The 21,038-nt window shown below is 46.2% G+C and overlaps 2 protein-coding genes across 4 annotated transcripts; one reads left to right on the plus strand and one right to left on the minus strand.

Moving 5' to 3' along the window:
* Positions 1-707: 707 nt before the first annotated feature.
* On the minus strand, positions 708-9,565 carry TENT5C (terminal nucleotidyltransferase 5C). Its single transcript, XM_086760659.1, has 2 exons — positions 9,541-9,565; positions 708-6,767 (listed from the first exon to the last, which is right to left on the minus strand). Exon 2 carries the CDS (start codon positions 6,739-6,741, stop codon positions 5,569-5,571), a length of 1,173 nt encoding a protein of 390 aa, XP_086616785.1. The 5' UTR covers positions 6,742-6,767; positions 9,541-9,565; the 3' UTR covers positions 708-5,568.
* A 7,288-nt stretch (positions 9,566-16,853) lies between these two features.
* Positions 16,854-20,546, plus strand: DUSP12 (dual specificity phosphatase 12). Of its 3 annotated transcripts, none has more exons than XR_015260338.1 (6): positions 16,854-17,176; positions 17,282-17,395; positions 17,483-17,601; positions 18,425-18,676; positions 19,414-19,600; positions 20,210-20,346. XR_015260338.1 is itself a non-coding variant. In XM_086760688.1 (6 exons), exons 1-6 carry the CDS (start codon positions 16,887-16,889, stop codon positions 20,369-20,371), a joined length of 969 nt encoding a protein of 322 aa, XP_086616814.1. In that variant the 5' UTR covers positions 16,854-16,886; the 3' UTR covers positions 20,372-20,546. The 3 variants fall into 3 exon arrangements, 2 of the variants coding, with proteins under 2 accessions (XP_086616814.1, XP_086616825.1); XM_086760688.1 differs by having other exon boundaries at positions 18,580-18,676; positions 20,210-20,546; XM_086760699.1 differs by lacking the exons at positions 19,414-19,600; positions 20,210-20,346 and having other exon boundaries at positions 17,483-17,593; positions 18,425-18,624.
* Positions 20,547-21,038: the final 492 nt, after the last annotated feature.

The following is a 21,038-nucleotide window of genomic DNA, read 5'->3' on the forward strand; positions in this document are numbered from 1 at the left end:
TTACTTGACTGAGAGGCTAGAGCTTGTCTGAGCTCTGGAAGGGACTAGGAACAAGCATGCTTTTTACAGTCCATATATTTTTGATCATAGATTAGGAGGAGCAGCTAGTAGACTGCCACATGGCCCTAACTTTTATTTGACTTCAATCTGACCAACTCTCCATTGACCTAAGAGCTGATCCTTCTCTGGACACAGTGAAAGCACAAAGACTTTCAACCTGTAAATAACGTGAAGAGCAATTGCTGACTTTCTCACCTCCTTGGCTCATGAGTTGAGGAATGCAAGGGCCCCTGACTGGGAGTAGCATATGAGCTGAAGTGCATCACAACAGACTGGCAGGCTCTAGCTCAGACCAGACAATTGTATCTAACAGGCCTAATACTGTGACTCAATGTATTTTAAAGCCAAGTTGAGACCAGATAATGGTCAGACAGGGCAAAAATGGTTCTCTAGACACTGCCACTATAATGCAAATGAAAGCTGAATCATGTCTTACTTAACTGGCTAATCTTCAATTAGTTGAGGCAGATGTGTAGGCAGATGTGTACATTTAAGTAAAAAGAGCTCCTTGAGTAACATCTAAACCCAAGCATTACTGCATACCCCGTCACTATTTCTCCCCCCTCAGTGTATCTACACACATATATTGGCCAATAGTAACACATACTGTTAGCACTATTTAGATGCAAGAATTACTTGAGGCAAGCAGTGTTTAGCATTAAGTTTATTTGCACAAGAATTTCAGAAACATTAAGGTCCAAAACCCAATTTTCAAGAATGACAAGTGAACACCACAGTGCAGAACAGTAGACAAAGTTACTGTGATCAGTCTCACATTTGGGCTCATCACAAATCCAAGTATTTCTAGTATCTTGCTTTGACAGCTTAAAAAAAAAAAAAAAGACTCACTTCTTCCAAAGAGGTGTAAGACAGATTTTCCAAGAGCTGACTTCTTTTAATAGTAAAAAATATTATGAGATAAACATAGAAAAAAAGGCCTTCTAAATATCAACAGAAAGTGCAATTTTAATCAGAAAGAGAGAAGCCCAATCCAGACACTTTAGTGAGTGGCCTTCTCTTCCAATATAAGTGAGGAAAAAACAGAGTGCTCCAACCACTCCCCCAAAGCTTCTACAATTATAGCCCAGTATCCCACCTTATAACTAGTTTCATTGAAATTAAAGAACACATATATAATACACTTCACCATATTTAACAAGTGGTTGAATAAGACTTAGATGCAAAGGCTGAAAGTATTACTATCCATTTGGCTCTCCCAGTGCCCAAATTAGATCAAGTTGCCAGTGTCTATGGTCAACTTATTGTTTATTTCTGTGCCTAACAGCTATTGCACCCTAATTGAAGGAGCAGAGTGAGAGGGATAGTGAACAAGTACTATCAGTACACTGACAGCTTAGAACTGAAACAATTTGTCCAAGTTCTCTTCTAAGAGGCATTGTCCCAAGCACTCGTATAGTGATAAGCAGAGATCACTGCCAACATTAGTAGTTATTCTAGTGATCAGAAACACACAAAGCCTAGGCACAAAGCATATCAAATGCTCAACCCCAGAACTCAATCCCAAAATATGAGTCTAGATTTCAATAAAAAGCTTCAGGTATTTAGACTACATTTAAATACTACCTACTGCTTTGTAGACAAGATATTAATGTTAAAATGAAGTGTGAGGATCTTATGAGAAATGGTCACTCAAAAACAAGCAGTAGTCTTCAACCCCCACCTTAGTGATTGAATGAACTAGCTGAGGACAAACACACCAACAATTAAATCTTGAGCTGAGGGAGCATGAAGTATGCTTTACCTTATGACTTTTCAGAGTGACCATAGATCGGCATAGGGATTTTACCAAAGTGACTAAAACCCAGTCTACTACTAGGTCTCCTTGGTAGTATCTTTATAAAATAAAAACCAATCTATCTTACAATGAGGAAGTCACATCAATAAACTGTAAGTCAAGGGAGACTTGGCAATAAATACTGACAGCAGATGCTTAACCTCAGACTGGCTTAGCTTATAAACCCCTGCAAGAAAACAGCTAATTTAAACCACATAGTCTAGTTTACTAGAAGCCTAGTCCTAAGGAATGATGCACTGACAGAAGACTTGCAGTCCAGTGTTACTGCAGCTTTGTTTTGATGCCACTACCCAGAAGGAATGTTTTATGGTAATAGTCTGAAATAAAGTAGTCTCTCTAACCTCCACCTGACACACAAGCAAGCAATAGCAAATAGAGAAGGTTTGCAGAGGCATTGTTAAGTACTAAAGGGAGACTGAATCAAGCAGGCAGGTTAAACTTGGCCTACGGTCATCATTACTAACTTTTACCTAGCACTCATTCTCACGTTACTCCTTGCTACAGGGGCCACCATAAACCTGAACTCAAACCAGCTACCACATCCCAAATTAAGCCACTGCCATAGGCAACATCAGGTTGCTAGGACAACTTGAAACAGAAAGTAGACTGCTTGCAACAGTGATGAAAAGCTACTGTGTATTCCAGCTCTACCTGCCAAGCCAGGATTATTTTGAAGGCAATGAGATGAACAGTGTCCCAGCAACCCCTTATACAGTAGGCCCAATGCAGCAGGTAGTGTGCAGCTTCAGAATACAGTTTAACTATTCAAGAGCTTCACATCCAGCAGTCAGGCTACAAAGCATCAATATTTCTAATAAGCCAGAGCAACTTAAGAGCCAGGCAGGGAACACAGCAGGCCTGCAAACCTTAAACCCAGGCAGTCAGCTGTTCAGAGAGCAGCCATTCAATGTAAAGCATCCTTAGAGGCCTCAGCAACAAGTTACATTAGCAAAAGCATGTTATTTATAGCAGGAAGCTTAAATTCTCCATAGCGTGCTCTCAGTATGAATCCATTAGACCCTTTTTCCTAGCACTTCCTTTTCCAACAGAAGCACCTGGCCTGATGTTCAGCAGCCAAGGCGTTCAAAGACTAGTAAAACATGTCTGTCTGTTTCAAGCTTGTGAGGACTCCTGCTAAGCATCTGACCACATCTTCCACATGAGCTGATGCATAGGAACAGTTTCTAAAGATCAGCCATGAGATTACACAAGACAAATATATATGAGTCTAAGCTATTTGATATGCAAGTCAAGCATGTCCCTCTAGGCAATGGTTTGCTCCTGCAATGGGTATAGCTTAGGTTGGCTTTAGAAACAGTTATGTAAGAGATGATAGCAATTACAAACTCCTAAGACTTGCTTCTGTCTAGTGACACTCTATACTAAGCCAAGTACTGCCTTGCATGAAGAAGTCTTAGGTTTGCATTCCAGCAGTAAGCTTGCACTAAGTTTAACACACATGATAACAGTGGCATCATGTTAGTCTTCAAAAAAGCCTTCCAAACAGTCAAAGTCTTGGGTGAGAGATGCCTCCTCTATAAGCTACATCAAGTCCAAGTCACAGTTAATGAAAAAGGCTGGGTTCACTTTCAAGTTTAGTTACTTTGGCTGACTACTCAGGAAGTCTTTAATGAAAAAAACACAACAGAAGACACCAAACTATTTGTCTATTTGCTACTGAAGTTGTTTGCAAGACTGTTCAAAAAAAAAATTAAGTTAAAGCATGTTTAGGTACAGTCTGCTGTCTAGATTGTATCTATCCCTGCCTTCCTAAGCTAAACGAAGAAGTCTGAACAAAAGAGTAGCCTCACTACTTTGAGGCAGTCTTTACAAAGTAGTTGTGAAAAGTGAGAGAACTTGCAATATAACCAGAAGTTTTTGGTCCTATGAGGAACACACAGGTTTTCTACTGCCATTTAGGTGCTGCACTGCTACTGTTTTCCACCTTGAACAGCAACCACACATTGGTGTTTCACCTGTTTTCTGCTTTACCTTCTAAGCTTAAATAATTTGTTTGATCAGGCACTTTGGTCTCACAAGCTTGCAGAGACAGCTAGAAGTCATAAAAAAAGGTTTAGCAAGAAGTATTCTTAAACATTGCACCAGTACATATTAAGTAGCTCTAAGATTTGCCTTTTTAGTCTACTTCTCTGATTAAGCAAAGGAAACTCAAGATCATTTACCATATATATTTTACTATTGCAATTCAGTGAAAATAGTCCAGTTAATATACCAGGTTTTAATATCACTATATACATAACTGGGGAATTTTAAGCCTTCCTTATAAAGCACAGGAGTTTGAAAGCAGCAAGTTCAGCACATACCCTTTAGGAAGGTGAGCCCCCTACATCTCCAAGGGAGCCTCTTCCAGAGGCTATTCTGAAAACAGGTGCAGACTTTCATCCCACACTGCCTCTGTGGAGCACTCTGCTTTGGGTTTATACACTTCTTCAAGTGTGGGTTAAGACCAGTAAAGAGAAAGAATTTGACTTTAACCACTCAAAATACTATATCATACAGTGACCAAGTGATAGTGATAAACCAGTAAGCTCCACCCTTAAGTGGTGACAGAAAGACAAGCCTTCAGGACCTGCCTGAAGTTGTACAAGTAGTAATTCATTTTAGGAGGCACTTCAGGAATTTATACTGTGGCAGGGTGCACATCATCCTGCAACTTACAGTGGTTTCAGTTTTTTGGTTGGTTGGTTTTTTTTTGCTTGCTGTGAGCCTGTGAGGAAAAAAGCCAGGCTAAACATCAGTGTAAGAGCTGTGCTGATTTCCAACTGTGCCAAAAATTATTTTGAAAGATGCAGTCAGAAAGGCTTTATCTTAAGCCTGGACTTAATGTTTTTCTATCCTAACTATTCAAATTGTGGCTCCAATTCTACTCAAGGCTTCAATTCCTCATGTCAAAGACTTATCACATTAGCAAGTTTTAGTTTGTGTTTTGGTGCACGTTTAGAGATGCCACCTTCCAAGTTTTTGTACTCCAGAAAAATTTAGCCAGCTCATGCTTTAGAGAAAGTCTTACTAAATCCATCTTCAACTTCCAAGAAATTAATCTTGAACTTGAGGCAGGACCATATATCCCTAGGTACTACAGGAAACAACACTTAAGCCCTCTACAAGACAGACAGTATCCATATGGTTACTAGTTTATACAGCCAGAAAGTAGAAGCAGCCCAAGAATAACAGAAGCTCACTCTTGCACAATTAGTTCAATAGAAAGTTGGCTAGAACTTGAACTGATGAAGTGTAGAGTAATGAAATTAGGCAATAGAAAGCAGAGTTTTGCTGCTATTCCAGGAGTGGCTTCTGCTCTGCTCAAGACGTTTTACAGTCCATCTTCTATTAACTAACCTACTTTACTGAATACTCCACTTAGATCACATGTTAATAGCCACTTCCAGAACTAGTACAGAGTTTTGTAACTACTCCTCTTAATATTTGGCTGCTGGTTCTCTTCTCCTAATGAAGAGGTAATAAGGCTTCTTGGCATTTGTAGAGATATACTGAAAGGTTCATAGCAGGTCACCTGGTTGCACATTCCTACTGCACACCAGGAAATGGACAGTCCAACACAGTCATTATTCCATTAGCAAGCCTCCAACTGACAGTTATTACTTGTCTATATACATGCTCAGCATCTTGGCCTTTAGTAGCCTCCACTCAAGAACACTCAAGTGAAACAATCAATTGCAAGGCAACCAAGTGGGGTAGGACTGGCTGTACGGCACAGGAGCATTTGCAAGATAGTAGTTGCTGAAGTTCACATCACTAACATAAGGTGCTGGCTGGTAGTAACAGGTAACATTAGTGGCATTAGGGATGATGTTTTGTTCCGCCAGTACTTTGAGTGCTAGCAGAGAAATCAAGTTGAGAGTCTGCCTTCGTTCGTGTCCCATGAGACAGACGGTGCTCTCATTCACCACCCTGCGCAGAATCATGAGGTAGTCATATTTGCTCCTTTCTTCTTTGGAGAAGTGGTTCTGGAGATAGGTCTCTAGTTTACGCTGCTGATCCAGGATGTCTGGGAAGTCTATGAAGAATCGGGAGCACATGTAGCGCTCTAATGTTTTGATCTCATCCTTATCCATGGGCCGGAAGTCTCGTACTAAGAGGTTACTGTACTTCAGAAGCCCACCACCTCGGATCTCTTCAGGATTTTTGGTAGCTATCAGCTTGTTCTGCAGGTGATCAAAAGCTGCCTCAAAGTCTCCATACATGCTCTCCCCGATCACAGTTGGATGGAAGTGCTCTGACATGGGGGTTTCTGAGTAGTCATAATAAAAGAGGAGGGAGTCCAGTATGATTTGGAAGGAGTCCACACTGAACTCAAACTGTCGCCTTATACAGTCTACAAACTTCAGCTCCACATTCCTGCCATGCTTGTTGGAAAGTGATATCAAGCTCCAGCGGTCAGACTCCGTGTACACTTTGACTAGCTTCTGGATGTAGGCTTCCTTCAGTGTCACTGGACTGATTTTTAGCTTGCTTACTCCTTCTGGCAGGAAATTCAAGAGGGATCGCAATACCACATCTCGAACTAATTGAAACTCTGCCTCACTTGGAAGAGAAACTTGAAAAATTAGATCCAGGTCTTTGCACCCCAGCCCATTATCCTTGACCAAGACATGACCAGCTGCAGAGCCATTCAGACGGACATCGTGTACCACAATGCCTGCTTCACTCAGCCTACTCCGAACAGTCTGAACAATGTCCTTCAGAGTTATCTTCAGCGTTGGGAAGCTACCTCGGCCATGGATCGGAACCACCTCTGTCAGAACCTCATGCAGACGGCTGACCTGCTCCCAGTTCAGTACACTGCATGACATGCAGTCTGTGTTACTTCCTTTGCCTGCCATCTTAAGGTTTTTCTTCTCCAAAGAAACTGTAGATAGGTGGAATAAAAAAAAAAAAAAAAGACAGGTCAGACTTTTACATTTTCTAGATATATCCTATGCTCTGCTTTTCTGCCTACATATAGACAGAAAATCATTCTGTACCAATCATTCTATATACCAATGATTATCAGCAAGCCTTTCACCTGAAACAATACTCAGCTTTTTTTATTGCTGCAGGCAAAAAAAAAACAACAACAAAACCAAAACAATGACAACTAAATAAGGCAGCCTTAAGTACTTCAGCAAAGCAGTCTGTGCCAAAGCAAAGTTATCAATGAAGACAATACACAAGCTTTGCCTCAGTTTAAGATCATCTGCAGAACCACCTGAAGCCAGTGAGAGCTATAACAGCAAAGCACTTCCAAAAGCTAAGCTTGGAACTTGTTTCATTACACATAAAGCTCCAACTGCTCTAACACAACAGTAGAAGACACTCTGGTGCCAGTTTCAGAGCTCAGACATACAGTCCACTGAAAGCACTTTAAATACACCAGAGACATAAGACTTCTTCCTTTTCATAGAAGTTTTTTTTCCTTTCTCAACCATCCATCATCTGTCACTCATGGGATAAAGGCCAAGTCCACCTTGCTTCTGCAAAAAGCAACAGCACTTCAGTATCCAGGGCAGAATTTCAGCTGTAGAGTCAGATAACATAACTATTCAATTTGCACTCCAGTCTTTGTAAGCAACTCTTGACCCTTCTTCAGCTACATTGCTTAATCAAACTACTTCTTTTGGAAATAGTCATCCTTGCCCCAATCTTTTGCTCATTTGTGGAGGGCAAACAAGCCTGTAGGAGCTGGCATATATTCTGATGATGTACATCATGTTAGCGTTACTCTAACACTAAGGACTTGAGAACCTCACTGATCAGATGTGGTCACAGCCTAGGCTGAACTTCTGCACTTTTTAAGGAGTCTTGTTACAGTTGACGACGAGATCATTCTCTTGTGCTTAAGTGGCTTGTGTTTTGAAGTACACAGATACTTACATATGTTCTACAGTCATGCAAATCCAACTGGTATTAATACACTTTTCTCTTTTTAAGTGTTCCAGGTTTCTATTGTGGCCAGGTGGTTCCTGACAGCTACAGGCTAATTGAGGCCTCATCTTCTTCTGCCCCAAGTACTTGTGAAGACTGCAGCTGCCAAGGTCAGAATAGTCAGACTTAAGGTAGTTAACTCTTGCCTACCAAGAATTGTTTAAAACCCAACCATATAGCTTCCTAACAGGCAACAGCATAACGGATAGAACACTTAAGCAAGAATCAAAGAGCAACTACTGTCATTTCATGTCTGTCCTCTTCTAGCTCTTAGTTTTTGAGCAGCTCATTTGACCCATCACCTCCTCTACAGGAGAGAGTCAAATCCTAGATAAAATACACAGTAAGGTAAAAATGCTCCTGGAGAAGCAATTTTTGCCCTTGAGCATGAGCTGCTGCATTAGAAGCTCTGCTGCTGTGGCTCACATCAGCTCCAGTGTGCACAAACCAAACATGTGATTCTCAAGATCATTAGTCCAGGACAAACCAAGGTGTTCTTCAAACTCAATCCATAAGGCTGCAACACAGCATAAACCCAAAGGCATCAAGCCTGCCAGCAGTTGCCCTCAGGCACTTTGAATACATGAAAGTATATCTACATCTCAAAACCACTGTACTTTCATCAAATTCTTCAGACCACTGAAGAACACAAGAGTCTTCTACGACTTCTAGCTTAAGCTGTAAGTGCTTTCAGCTAGTACTTCTGAAAGCCTTCCCTCTCCTTCTCACCTGCCTTCTCAGCAGGCAATAAGCACAGACAACCCATCTAGCAACCAGAAGAGACTGGAGCAGTGCTTCCCACCCCACCACACACACTTGGTTCTGCCTGGTGATCCTCATCTAGGAGGATAATGCACATATAGGAGAAACCTAGGAGAATAACACTGCCCTGGTGGGGGGGAAGATGAAGCATTTCACTTCCAGTTCAGTGGAGAGTTTAATTCTCAGGCTGTCAACCTGCGAAGCCTCCCACCCTCAAAACACTCATGTGTTTGCCTACTCTGAAGATTTATGGTAGTGACAACAGGATCTTAGTGACTTTAATGTACTCGGGACACTAGCAGTTCACACGGGTCTTGTTCCACTGCCAAGATTTTCCATCACAAGAAGATCTAACACCTGAAGATGTTCATTCACTGGGAAGAAAACAACTCTGAAGCCAAGATCGGTGCTACCTATTTCTATCACCAAGTGTAAAGAGCACTGTAGCCTCACATGGATGCAAACCTCAGCTCAGAGGCAGAAGGAGCAAGGATAGCATGCCTTCAGTTGTGTCACAAAGTAAATTACCCTACAGCAGCAATTTTCCCCTATAAGACACATAATTTGACACGTAAAAAAAAATGTAGGCGACCGTACCTGCAGCAAGCAGTACCCCTGTGACACTACAGCAAGCCGCCGCCCAACCCGCGCGGCACTGCAGGCAGGCAGGGAGGCTCAGCTCCGTTTAAAAGCCGTTTTCCCTTCAGAGGGGAGCCCAGCCCCCTCCGCTGCGCCCTGGGGGGCAGTTTCAGCCAGCCCGGCAGCCGGTTACGGGCCCCGACCGCCGCACAGGGCCCACTCGCCGCACACAACGCAGGACCCGCACGCATCTGGGGCACGCGGAACCTGCCGTTAAACCGTCTCAGCGAGCGCTCGGCTCGAGGAGATCCCTCACGTCAGTGACCGTAACCCCGCCCGCCGCCCCGAGCCTCTCCCCTCCTGGCCCGGCCGCTCACCGGTCAGCTCAGCTCAGCTCAGCCGCGCCGCGCACTCCCAGCTACCGCGCCAGCCTCACACGCACGATCCCCCCCCACCCCCGCGCCCGCCCTTTATCGCCGCGCCGCCGGCCCGCCCCGCCTCCCTCCGCCGTGAGGTAACCGGCGGGCGGAGCCCGAGGTGGGAACCCGTAACGTCCGTCCCAGGAGCGGCTGCCGCGGTGGGGTTCCCACCTCCCCGACCTGCCCTGCCCTGCCCTGCCCTGCCCTGCCCTGCCCTGCCCTGCCCTGCCCGCCCCGCCGCGGTGGAGAGGGGGCGGCGTTGGCCACCGTTCGGGCCGCCGGGCACCCGGCCCGGGAGGCCGGCGGGGATCGGGGTGAGGAAAAGGACGGGGGTGGCCCCCCGCGCCGTGGAGCCCTCACGCCGCTCCTTCAGAGGCTCGGCCCGCAGCTTGCCCCCCACCCACACACAGGTGGCGGAGAGGGGCGCCCATCTGTCCCTCTCCGCCCCCCCCCGCCACTATCCCCCCCCTCCCCCCCAGTGGGCAGTTGCACACGGGAAGGAAAGCAATGGCCTAAACGGTTCAAGGGAATAACGGAAGATAGGGAACGAAAAGCAGGCTGAAACACAGCATGGCTTCCCCAAAGCCATCCCTTGTCTGGGACAGGACAACTGTCAGATCCAAAACTTCCAGGCTTTGCTAAGGAATTGACTATGGAGCCACATCGGAAACAGCCAGACTAAGAGTCAATACAAATACTTCAGGGACGCATTCAGTAGCAAGGACGCTGCAAAAGTGTTGGGACAGCGCGCTACTGAAATCCACAGCTGAGGGGCTGTGGGAGGCACTAGAGACACGGAGGAGGACAGAACTGTCAGACAGGAAGCCATGAGTGACTTGGAGACAGAGAGTAATCAAAATCGGCTGGCGTTTTGAGAGTACCCACCACGAGATCATGCTCTCTGGGGATAAATGCTGCAACTTCTGCTGTAAACCCTCAATGTTTCAGCAAAAGAGGAGAGAAAGGTATCTGAGGTATCTGCCTTTTGTAGGATAATCAGGACTCGGGGGGGGGGAAGCAAAACTTATCCTAGGACAGGCCAGTTGACATATTTCTAGTAAAGCTAAAAAAGTATTTACAAAGCATTGAAGAAAAAAAAACCCAACATGTCAATTACCCTGTTTGGTCATACACAGTCAAAAAAAGATGAATTAAAACTTGCACGCACATGGAGGAGAGCTGACCTTGTAAGAGGGAACTGAACAGTTCCTCTTTGCTGAGCACACAGATACAGGCTCGCCTTGTTTCACCAACAAAGCCCAAGCTGAGCAGAAGTATGGGGTGGGTTGCTTTATTTATATATTTATTTTTCTCCGATAGCTCACCATTGGGATAAATAATGGGACAAGAAGAGCTACTTAAATTAAAAAGACTCAGATTCAAGGCAAGTTACCGTCTTGTTGTCCAATGAGATAATAATGAATTCAGAACATCACAGGAGGGAGAGAGGGGAATAGAATAAACTGGTTTCAAGATGGAGCTAGAAATTAAAATATATAATTGTCTGTGGTGGTGTGGAGTTGGACGTCAGAATCTCTCTGAACATTTCTTTTCCTGTGTTTCTAAAACAAGAAAGAGAAATAGGGAACTCAAAAAGAAGTAGCAGCAGAAATGACGGAGGCATGACACCAGTAAGGAAATGTCATACTTGGCGGTTAAAAGTGAATGGTCTCACCTCTTCAGAATATTTCCTCAGCAATATTTCTACCTCAAATATTATTCTCTTATGACAATAACTGATTATTTGGGACAGTATATTTTCTGTTGCCCCATGGGCAAACAGCAATTAATTTACATATTGAAAAATATTTTCTATTTGTAATACTCATTAGATACCAATAAACGCAAAGGTAAACTGCACCATGTACTGCTATAAAAATGTTTAAAGTATTAATAAAAGGTTCCCACTTTACATTATTTGTTTACAAGTTCTTGTTTCACAAAATTGTTTGTTAAAACAAAGAGGTATCTCAACTGTATCTTAAAGACTGGATACCCGAGGTGTTTTCTGCCTGCTTTGATTTGCAGATTTGGCCTTGAGTATTGTCAGTGGAAGTGCAGCAGCCTCTGCAGTAAATTTATGTTTCCTGACAATACACTTGTTCTTTTTAATTGTTTTTCCTTGGTCCCACAGAAAGAGTCTGTGTGATGGGATTTTGAAATGCCATTTAAAGCCTGCTGGACCAGACTCCTCGGTAGGTTGCAGGAATAATGACGAACGCATCTTTGAGTCTAGGAGAATGAGCCCATTTACCTCTGATGAGAGCCGGCCTTCCGCTACCCATCCATCTGCGTCTGCATGATGGATTACTGTGCAGTGAGGGTGGAAAATGTGGAAGCACACAGCCCACTGGCGAGACGAGAGATTAAAAGTCATGGGTTACTGCTCGGGTGCTGTGGCTGCCAAGGTGGCTCTGATGTGGGCCCAGACCCAGCTCCAGGGTACAGTCTTAACGTTTAACATTTATTTAGGACTGACTTTCCGGCTATCAGCTGTAACACCGACTCTAGGGAGAAGTAACAGATTATCCCAATCTTTGCAAGCCATCCTTTCTCCGAGAGCAGCTGAGATACGAATTCCTGCCAAGAGGCAGCGAGTGGCAGCAGACATGGTCCCCCATCTTGTCCTTCTTCCCACAGCTGCTCAATCTCTGCCTGTGTCTCCAGCACCTCCTCCTAGCTACCGTCTCTACTCTCTTGTCCTGTGGTGTACCCCACTTCAAGATACACACCACGGGACCTGTTTCAAAGGGTTTTCAAAGAGAGGATGGGGAAGAAAAAAGGACCAAATGGCTCCTGGGATGGCAGTGCCACATGGGGAAAAAGCGTCTGGGAGCTGCCAAAACAGAGGCAAGTAGGGAGTTTTATGAACACAGTGCAGCTTGTTCATTTTAATCCAGTAAATAGGGCAGCAAATTTGGCAGAAGAAACACAGTTAAAAACTTGTAAGTTAGCTCAGTGACCTGGCACTGTCAGATTAGTTTCCTTACGTGATGCATTGCTGAACGTAATGTGTCATTATAAATCTTGGTGCTGCAGCTGTTAAAGTCATAAAGTGAAGCAGAGTTATTAATACACAGTAGTAGTAGCTGTCATACTCCATTCTGTAATTGATCATCAAATCTGCAGTTGGGAAACTCTTTTTTGTCTGGCACGTAGAGTAACTGCATGTCTGTAGATGCCGAGAGCATGGAGACAGGAATGTCCCACCCACGCGGGGCTGTGGTGAAATCCTCCTGCAGAGTATCAAGAGTGAGCCCCTTCTCTGTTTCTGGCTGCCTATACAAGCCTTTGAGGTTTCCTGCAGGGAGATACAGCAATCCTTCCTCCTGATACATGGATAAAAGTAGACATGTGAAGTCCAGTATAAATGTGCAGAGTGTACTAATGCAGGGAACAGCAGTCTTTCAAAAATTTGAGGTTAAATTTGCCACTAGAAGCACAGTGACAGCTGGGAAGTTCCTTCTCCAAGGGATAAGATGCTATCATGTAGGGCTTCTTAGATCCCACCAAGCTCTGAGCTCAGCAAAAGCCGAGGGACACTCCAAGAGTCAAGAAGTGTCACCAGGACCCTTCACGAGCAGGAGCCGTGCAATGTGGGAGCTCCAAGCTCCTGCTGCGTTTTAACACAAGGAGGACATAGAAACTCAGAGTCGCCATCTGTCATGAACGTCTTTTTGAAGATGTCTCCACCCGTTAGCCCTTCCACTGCTTTGCTGCATGCCACCTCTGGTAATTGAGGTTGTGGGCTGCAGACTCCTCACGAACTCTCTGATGTATATGCCCAAAAACAACTTAAAAGCCTGAAGGAATGGAGCTGCTTGAATGTGTGACAACATATGCAGGCCAAATTCCTCCAGTAGGGAAGAGGCGGTTACACCTCTGCCTGGGCCCCCGGTGCTTTTTCTTCCGCAGCAGGAGACTCAGTTTTGCCGCCCTGGTTGTGCTGTGAGGCTCTGGAGCGGGCAGCCCAGGGAAGCCCAGTATTTTCTTTTCCCTTACGAAGTAGCAAGGCAGACACATGCTGAGATGGAATGCACTTGCTGGGGCGAGTGGGCAGTGGCCTGTCATCTGACTTGGTTTTTTTTTTGCACCTGAGCTTGCCCGAAATGCTTAATTAGTCACATGGTTTCCTGGAACCCGGGGGAGAACGAACTGTTAAAAATTGCAGTGGTACAGGAGAACACAAAAGGCTGATAGGGGGAGGCGGAGGTGTGGGGAGAACAAGAGTTTGCAAATCAAACTGAAAAAAGTATTTACTCTAATTTGGGAGTAGTGAGCAAACTCGGTTACACATCGCCTCAAACTGCAGGTGGCAAACAGCAAAGGAGAGTACAGAAAAACAGCGAGGTTGTTTAGGGAGTGCAGGCTCGGTCATGGTAACCTCTTACGTGCCGAGCTGCCCATGCGTTTTGTATTTTCCCCGACTACACATTTTCCCTGTGAAACCACATCTTTTTCACATTCTCTCGTCATCCACGGCTCTACGCACTGATGCGGAGGAGTGTAGTGGTCACATAACAGCTGGGACAACCCCTTGGCAGTCTGCATCTGCGAGCTCTGCCTCTTGCCTCTGCCACTGGTTTTAGTCAGAGACGGTACTGTTTGCCCCTGCAAAATTCATAGGATTGAAGGCTAACAGAGATGATGAACCACCTCTTAGTACTCCTATAATCCCTGGTGAATACAATCCCACTGGAAAACTCATAGCCCCTTCAATAACTTGCACTTGCCTGCAGGCATTCTTCGGCTTGCTCAAGAGATGGATAATCCAGTGTTTCCCCACAACAGTTTGCTGCAATTGTTGTCTGCTTTCACAATTAAAGATCCATACACAGTTTGATCTGGTTTTAATTTCCACCTGTCTTTCTTTTTGGTATGCTTTTTTTCCCTGCTAGATTATAGGGGCTGTAATTGAAAAGTTGTCTGGATTCTTTAATGCTTTTTCAGTAGACTTTTTATTTCTAGCTGGTGGCAATGGCAACTGGAAAAGGAGGTTTTGCACAGATAATGCAGTTATGTAGCTTAAAATAATCTAAATGAGAGCTGTCAGAGACTCCCCATCTTCAGATACACAGTCACACCTTTTCCTGTGGGTCAAGTTTATGTGATTTAAAACTAAACCTTGAACATTTCTAGGGATGGGGCATCTACTGCCTCTCTGGGCAACCTGGGCCAGTGTTCCACCACCCTCATTGTAAAAAATGTCTTCCTTATATCTAGTCTAAATCTACCCTCTTTTAGTTTAAAACTATTACCTCTTGTCCTATTGCAACAGGCCTTGCTAAAATTTTTTTCCCCATACTTTTTAGAAGCCCCATTTAAGTACTGAAAGGCCACAATAAGGTCTCCCTGGAGCCTTCTCTTCTCCAGGCTGAACAGCCCCAGCTCTCTCGGTCTGTCCTCATAGGAGAGATGCTCCAGCCCACTGATCATCTTTGTGGCCCTCCTCTGGACTCCCTCCAACAGGTCCATGTCCTTCTTACGTTGGGGGCTCCAGAGCTGGATGCAATACTCCAGGTGGGTTCTCACGTAGAGTGGAGTAGAAGGGCAGAATTACCTCCTTTGACCTGCTGGCCATGCTGCTTTTGATGCAGCCCAGGAGGTGGCTGGCCTTCTGGGCTGTAAGTTAACATTGCCGGCTCATGTCCAGCTTTTCATCCACCAGTACCACCAAGTCCTTCTTGGCAGGCCTGCTCTCAATCATCCCCCAGGCAGTATTGATACCATCGGTTGCCCCAACCTTGTACTTGGCCTTGTTGAACTTCATGAGGTTCGCACATGCCCACCTCTCAAGGCTGTCATCACTTCTATGCTTTCTTGTCTCTGGATGGCATCTCTTCCCTCCAGCGTGTCGACCGCACCACACAGCTTGATGTTGTCTGCAAAAGTGCTAAGGCTTTGTCTGTGTCACTAACAAAGATGTTGAACAGTGTCGGTCCCAATTCTGACCCCTGAGGAACGCCACTTGTCACTGTTCTCCACTTGGACATCGAGCCGTTGGGATGTCGCCTCTGAGTGAGACCATCCAGTCAATTCCTTATCCACTGAGTGGTCCACTCATCAAATCCATCTCTCTCCAGTTTAGAGACAAGGATGTCATGTGGGACAGTGTCAAATGCTTTGACAGGTAGATGACATCAGTTGCTCTTCCTTTATCCACCAACCCTGTAACCCTGTCCTCAGGGAGCTCCTCAAGGATCAGATGGAGACTCCTGCGTACGGTGACCGTCCTACAAGGCAGCCAGGGGCCGCACAGTAAGTGAAGACTCCTCACAGCCTTGCTGTTTGGTTTTAATCTGCAAGCCAGTGATTCACAACCACAAATCTGGATCCCAGTGTGGGCTTCCCAGATAACTGCTCCTCTAGGCCTCCTTTCCATACCACACTTGCCATTGGCATGACAGGACTACTCTGAGGAGTAAGGGTAGCAGAAACTGGAATTGAAAGCTCCAGATGCTGGGTTGTCCTGTGGTCACTGTGCTCACCTCTGATCTATCTGTATCTATTCTAACCCCCACTGGAGGTTGCACTGAAGCAAACTCCAGACACCCATCTCAGAAGAGCAGCCCACCAGCTCCATGCAGAAGGAACCAGTTATTAGAAAACTACAGTGTGAGTGTAGAGAGCAATTTCTACCTCATCTGCAGAGTAAAAAAAAAAAAAAAAGTAAATGCAAAACACACAAACAGTAGTAAATGGGGGCTTCAAAACCATGAGATTAATTTAAAAATAATGTGATTTTAACAACACATTGGGAGATTCTCTAATGATATGTGTTTTCTGAGCGATTTTAAGGAGACAAGACAGGGAGGTGGGAGACCCCTCGGTGAGACAGACACTCATGGACGGGGGGAGGGGGGAATTGCACCAGTACTCACAGATGTGTGAGGATTATTATCGAAATTGTTGCTTAATTACTGGTAAAGGAAAAAGAAAGCGGTGCCCTGACAGCAGTTCCCAGGTGTCTCACGCCTGCCAAGGCCACTGGCCTGCGATGGTTCCCAGCAAGAACTTCCACAGCCTCCATCGCTGCAGACCTGGCGTGGAGGCCCACGGGTGACACACACTACCCACCGCCACGAGCGGCACCGGCACCGGCCCCAGCACCCTCCCCAGGCGGCTCCCGGCTGGCCCCTGCCGGCGGGGCCGGGCCCAGCGGTGGGGCCCAGCGTGACACCGCCCGGCGACAAGGCGGGTCCCGCCGTCTCCATGGCAACGCGGAGGCGCCATGTTGGGAGTGGCGGCCGCGGCGCCGCCATGTTGGGGGCGGTACCGGGCCCAGTCGCGACGGAGCTGCCGCCATGTCGGTGGTTGTGGGTTGCCGGGGCGGCGGGATGGTACCGGTGCTGCCGGGACTCTACGTGGGCGGCGCGGAGTCGTGCTCGTCCCCGGAGTCGCTGGCGGCGGCGGGGGTGGTGGCGGTGCTGACGGTGGACGCGGAGGAGCCGCCGCCGTTGTCGGTGCCGGGGGTGCGGACCATGCACGTCCGGGCGCGGGACGAGCCCGGAACCGACCTGCTGAGCCGCCTGGACGACTGCGCTGCCTTCATCGGCGCGGCGCGGGCGGGCGGCGGTGCCGCCCTTGTCCGCTGGTGAGGGCCGGGGCGGCGGGAGGCCGGCCGCACACCCTCTCCCCCAGGCGGCTCTCCTGACGGCCGGGCTGTGCTGTCCTGTCCTGTCCTGTCCTGTCCTTGCAGCCAGGCCGGGGTGAGCCGCAGCGTGGCCGTGGTGACCGCCTACCTCATGAAGACGGAGGGACTGGGCTGGGAGGAGGCCTACGCCGCCGTCAAGGCCGCCAAACCTGACGCTGAGTGAGTCCCCGGCCCCCGCCGCCTCACGCTGCCCTCGCCAGCCCGGCGCCCTCTCACCCCGCTGTCCTCTCCCCCTCCCCGCCGCAGGGTGAACCCGGGTTTCCAAGAGCAGCTGAAGCTCTACGAGGCCATGGGCTGCGCCGTGGAGAGCAGCAGCGCCCTGTACAAGCGGTACCGGCTGCAGATGCTGACGGAGAGGTACCCGGGTGAGTGGCGGGGCCGAGCTGGGCACTGGGAGCATCGGCCTTGAGCCGGGGCGGGTGCTCGGAGTGGAGCTTGGTGCCAGGTGGGAGCAGTCTGTCCTGAAATTATGGCAGAAGGCCGTGTCAGAGGTGGTTGACTTTAAGTATTGCCCTCAAAGCAGCCGAGCCCCAAGCTGGCTGGGCAAACATTCCCATCGTACTGGCCCTAAAGAATTCCCGCTCATCAGCGGGGAAAAAAAAAAGTGTCTCTGAGAGATGCCTGAGAAATAAGATCTATAAGGAACTGCTCTCTTTAGCAAAATGCAGAAATGGTAAATGTCAATTTGATCTGTTTCCTGGTTTGTATGTACCTGGCTAGGCAAACGTAACCACCTCTAAAAAGAAGTCAAATTAAAAAAAATAACAAATGCAAAACTGAGATAAAGTTGAAATCAAGGTATGAAGTAAACTTTCATACTTTAACTTGCAAGAGGTTGACTGTGGTAAGTATGTGTGCATATATGTTATTTTGTAATAAAATAGTAATCCGTAGCTTTTTTGCAAGATCACAGTGTTGCATATTCAGCATGACAGTGCTCTCTCCCTCCCTCTATGTGCCATTCTTCTTAGCAGCTCCCATTCATAGGCTGACTTTCTGTCTTGTGAGCACTAAAAGATTGGCAGAACTGTTGTGACTCCTCCTCTGGCTTTACTTTCTGTCCAAGTTAGAACATAAAGCAAAATGCAGCTATTTTACCATTGCTAAGGCCGAAGTCTAGATTTCATTTCCTTGCATTAAGTGAATCTCAATCTTAGGTGTGTTGGGACGAGGTTCTTTCATTTTTAGCTTACCTAATGGAATTGGTGAGCAGACAAACGAATGTGAAGAAGGTGGCTTCTGCGTGCCGTGACTGGGGCAGAGGCGCAGTGCTGTCTTGTCCCACAGAAGTGCAGCATGGCTGCGTTGATTTGATTCACAACTTGGTACTGACCCCTCTGCAGAACTTCAAGACTTGCCCCGAGAAGTCTTTGCTATTGATCCAACCAATATACATCAGACTCCAGACACAGAGGTTCTCTACAGGTGTAGGAAATGCAGGTACTGAACCTTTTATATTTCTCCATAGAATGTCATTCTGAAATTAACTCTAAAAATAGCCGGTGTAAATCAATGGGCACGTCATTATTGTCAGGACAGGGATGACCTCTTGCCTAAGTTTCCATACTGTGTGCCACAAAAAATTAGACAAATAAAGGTATCTTATGAAATACAAAACTTTTTGTTCCTTGGAGCTGTGCAGTGCTTATGCAGCCTAGCCCGGCACGTTCTATAGGCAAGCGTAGTTCTGCTTGGCTCTGTGAAGTTGCTTGCTCTGAAACCATGACTTCTAGGGTTTTTTTGACAATCAGTTTCTCCGCAAGAAACTTCTTGTAGATTTTGGGGTTTACTGCATTTTAACTACCTTTTATGGATTGCTTAAAGTGAAATTGAATAATCCTGCTATTTCCTAGGTGTAGGTTTCTTCAAGTATGTGAGCGTGGTTTTGAAGTTTTAGTAGGCAGGAGTTGTTTAAAAACAGATCTGTAGAGGAGACAGCATACAGCTGTGGGGCAGAGCCCAAAACCACACAAATCACTAGATTTGTCTGGAAGCAGCTGTGAACAGAGTCAGTGCCTGCTGACCTTCTAGACTAAATTGAAAAAATGTAGGATTTGTAATCCTGTTTAATTACTTGCTGTCAAGAGGTCCCTGTCCCTGTTTTCTATTGTCTCTAGGATTCTCCTGTAAAACAACTATTTAACTTCTTTCCCGCCCTGCTCTGTTGTGGACGGCAGGCGCGCTCTGTTCCGTAGTTCCAGCATTTTGTCCCATACGGAAGGAAGCGGACCAACAGCCTTTGCCCGCAAGAGGATAACGGACCCTGCTCAGCTTTGTGGCGATGGCCGTGAAAAGTGCACCTCTTACTTCACCGAGCCGGTGCAGTGGATGGAGCCAGCGTTGCTTGGAGTAATGGAAGGACAGGTGAAGGAGAGCATGCCCTTTGAAGTTTCTGGGGTGTTTTTTTTGCAATGGCAGAACAAACTGTTTGTGTTCCCTGATGTGAAAAGCCACACACAAGGACCTAGGTCTCCCTGCTTTTTTTTTTTTTTGCGTGAATTTTGCAGCTTATGAACAGATTCTTAAATGTTAAATATCCTTTTATAAGGAAATGAGCTCATGATCTTGTTCAAGATCACTAGCCAGGGTGTTGGACAGGGGCTTTCTGCTGTTTCTCTTTAGTATGAGAAAAGAGCTCATGGAACTCACAAAACCTGTTGTGGTCTCTGGCTGACAGGCTTTCTGGAGACTGGCAAAACTCTCCTGGAACCACACTGAGGCCGAGCAGCTGCATTTCCACCCCCTCCCTTCTGCCAGCACAGCTGGCTGCTACACCCCAGGGCACAGCAAACACCAGCCATGTCAGTTTAGCTTTTTCTACCTGTTTTTTATCCCATTTATATTCTGTGAAGCGTTACAAGGGAAGGAGCTGGCTCAGCACAGGTTGCCACAATGTAATGTACCATAGAAGTACATTTTAAATAGAACTGCATCTGCGTGCACCTTAGAACAGGTCATGTGTTTTTCTTGCAGCTTCTGTGTCCCAAATGCACGGCAAAGCTGGGCTCCTTCAGCTGGCAAGGTGAGCAGTGTTCCTGCGGCCGCTGGGTGACGCCTGCCTTCCAGATCCACAAAAGTCGAGTGGATGAAGTGAGGACGCTGCCAGTTGGCAACTTCCAAGCTGCTAAAGCCTGAACTCATCCCTTCCCTCGATGGATTTCTTCGCACCCACAGAGAACTGCTGGCTAGTCTGTGGTTGCCAGGAGTGTGTGAGCTGTTGTAATGCAGTGGAATTACTTGAACATCTTCTGCTCTATTTGAGCTTGCTGTATTGTTTACATACATAAAATAGCAAAGCACTTCCTTCAAAGAGGTCTTATACAGTGATCTGATACATACAAAAATGCCTGAATGTGATGTTTTTAGTATATTCTCACTTCATCTGTTGCTATTTACAGGTCTCATCTCCTTTTTTAAAAGGAATGATAACATGCTACTTTCAGGCTGTGGCCAGCAGTGTTGCTTAGCTTCCAGTCCCAAAGTTCAAATCAGTTTGTCCAAAACACACAGTTGAGATTTTAGGAGGTATATTTCACAACATGAGGTGCACAGCAGGGAAACAGTTTAAGGCTTAGTGAAGTGCCATAAAATGGTTCAATTACAATTGTTGCATTAGCATGCATGGCAGCTCGTAGCAGTGAAAGGCAAGTTCACACTTAAACTTGTATAAATATACATTAAAAGTAGTCCTAAAAAAAAAAAGTCTACCCCAAGAATATTTACTGCACTAGAACTCTTCCTTTCGTATAATATCTTAGGAGATGATGCAAGCTGTACTGGAATGGGAGAACTGAGGTAAAAT

This window comes from Chlamydotis macqueenii, chromosome 1, assembly GCF_036417535.1.
Source record: "Chlamydotis macqueenii isolate bChlMac1 chromosome 1, bChlMac1.mat, whole genome shotgun sequence".
Classification (NCBI taxonomy): domain Eukaryota; kingdom Metazoa; phylum Chordata; class Aves; order Otidiformes; family Otididae; genus Chlamydotis; species Chlamydotis macqueenii.

Excerpts from the sequence above, each read along its gene's own strand:
- TENT5C (XM_086760659.1), bottom strand. The coding sequence starts at position 6,741 with ATGGCAGGCAAAGGAAGTAACACAGACTGCATGTCATGCAGTGTACTG.
- DUSP12 (XM_086760688.1), top strand. The coding sequence starts at position 16,887 with ATGTCGGTGGTTGTGGGTTGCCGGGGCGGCGGGATGGTACCGGTGCTG. Across the intron at positions 17,177-17,281 it reads GGTGCCGCCCTTGTCCGCTG|CCAGGCCGGGGTGAGCCGCA; the intron begins GTGAGGGCCGGG and ends CTGTCCTTGCAG. Across the intron at positions 17,602-18,579 it reads GCTGACGGAGAGGTACCCGG|AACTTCAAGACTTGCCCCGA; the intron begins GTGAGTGGCGGG and ends ACCCCTCTGCAG.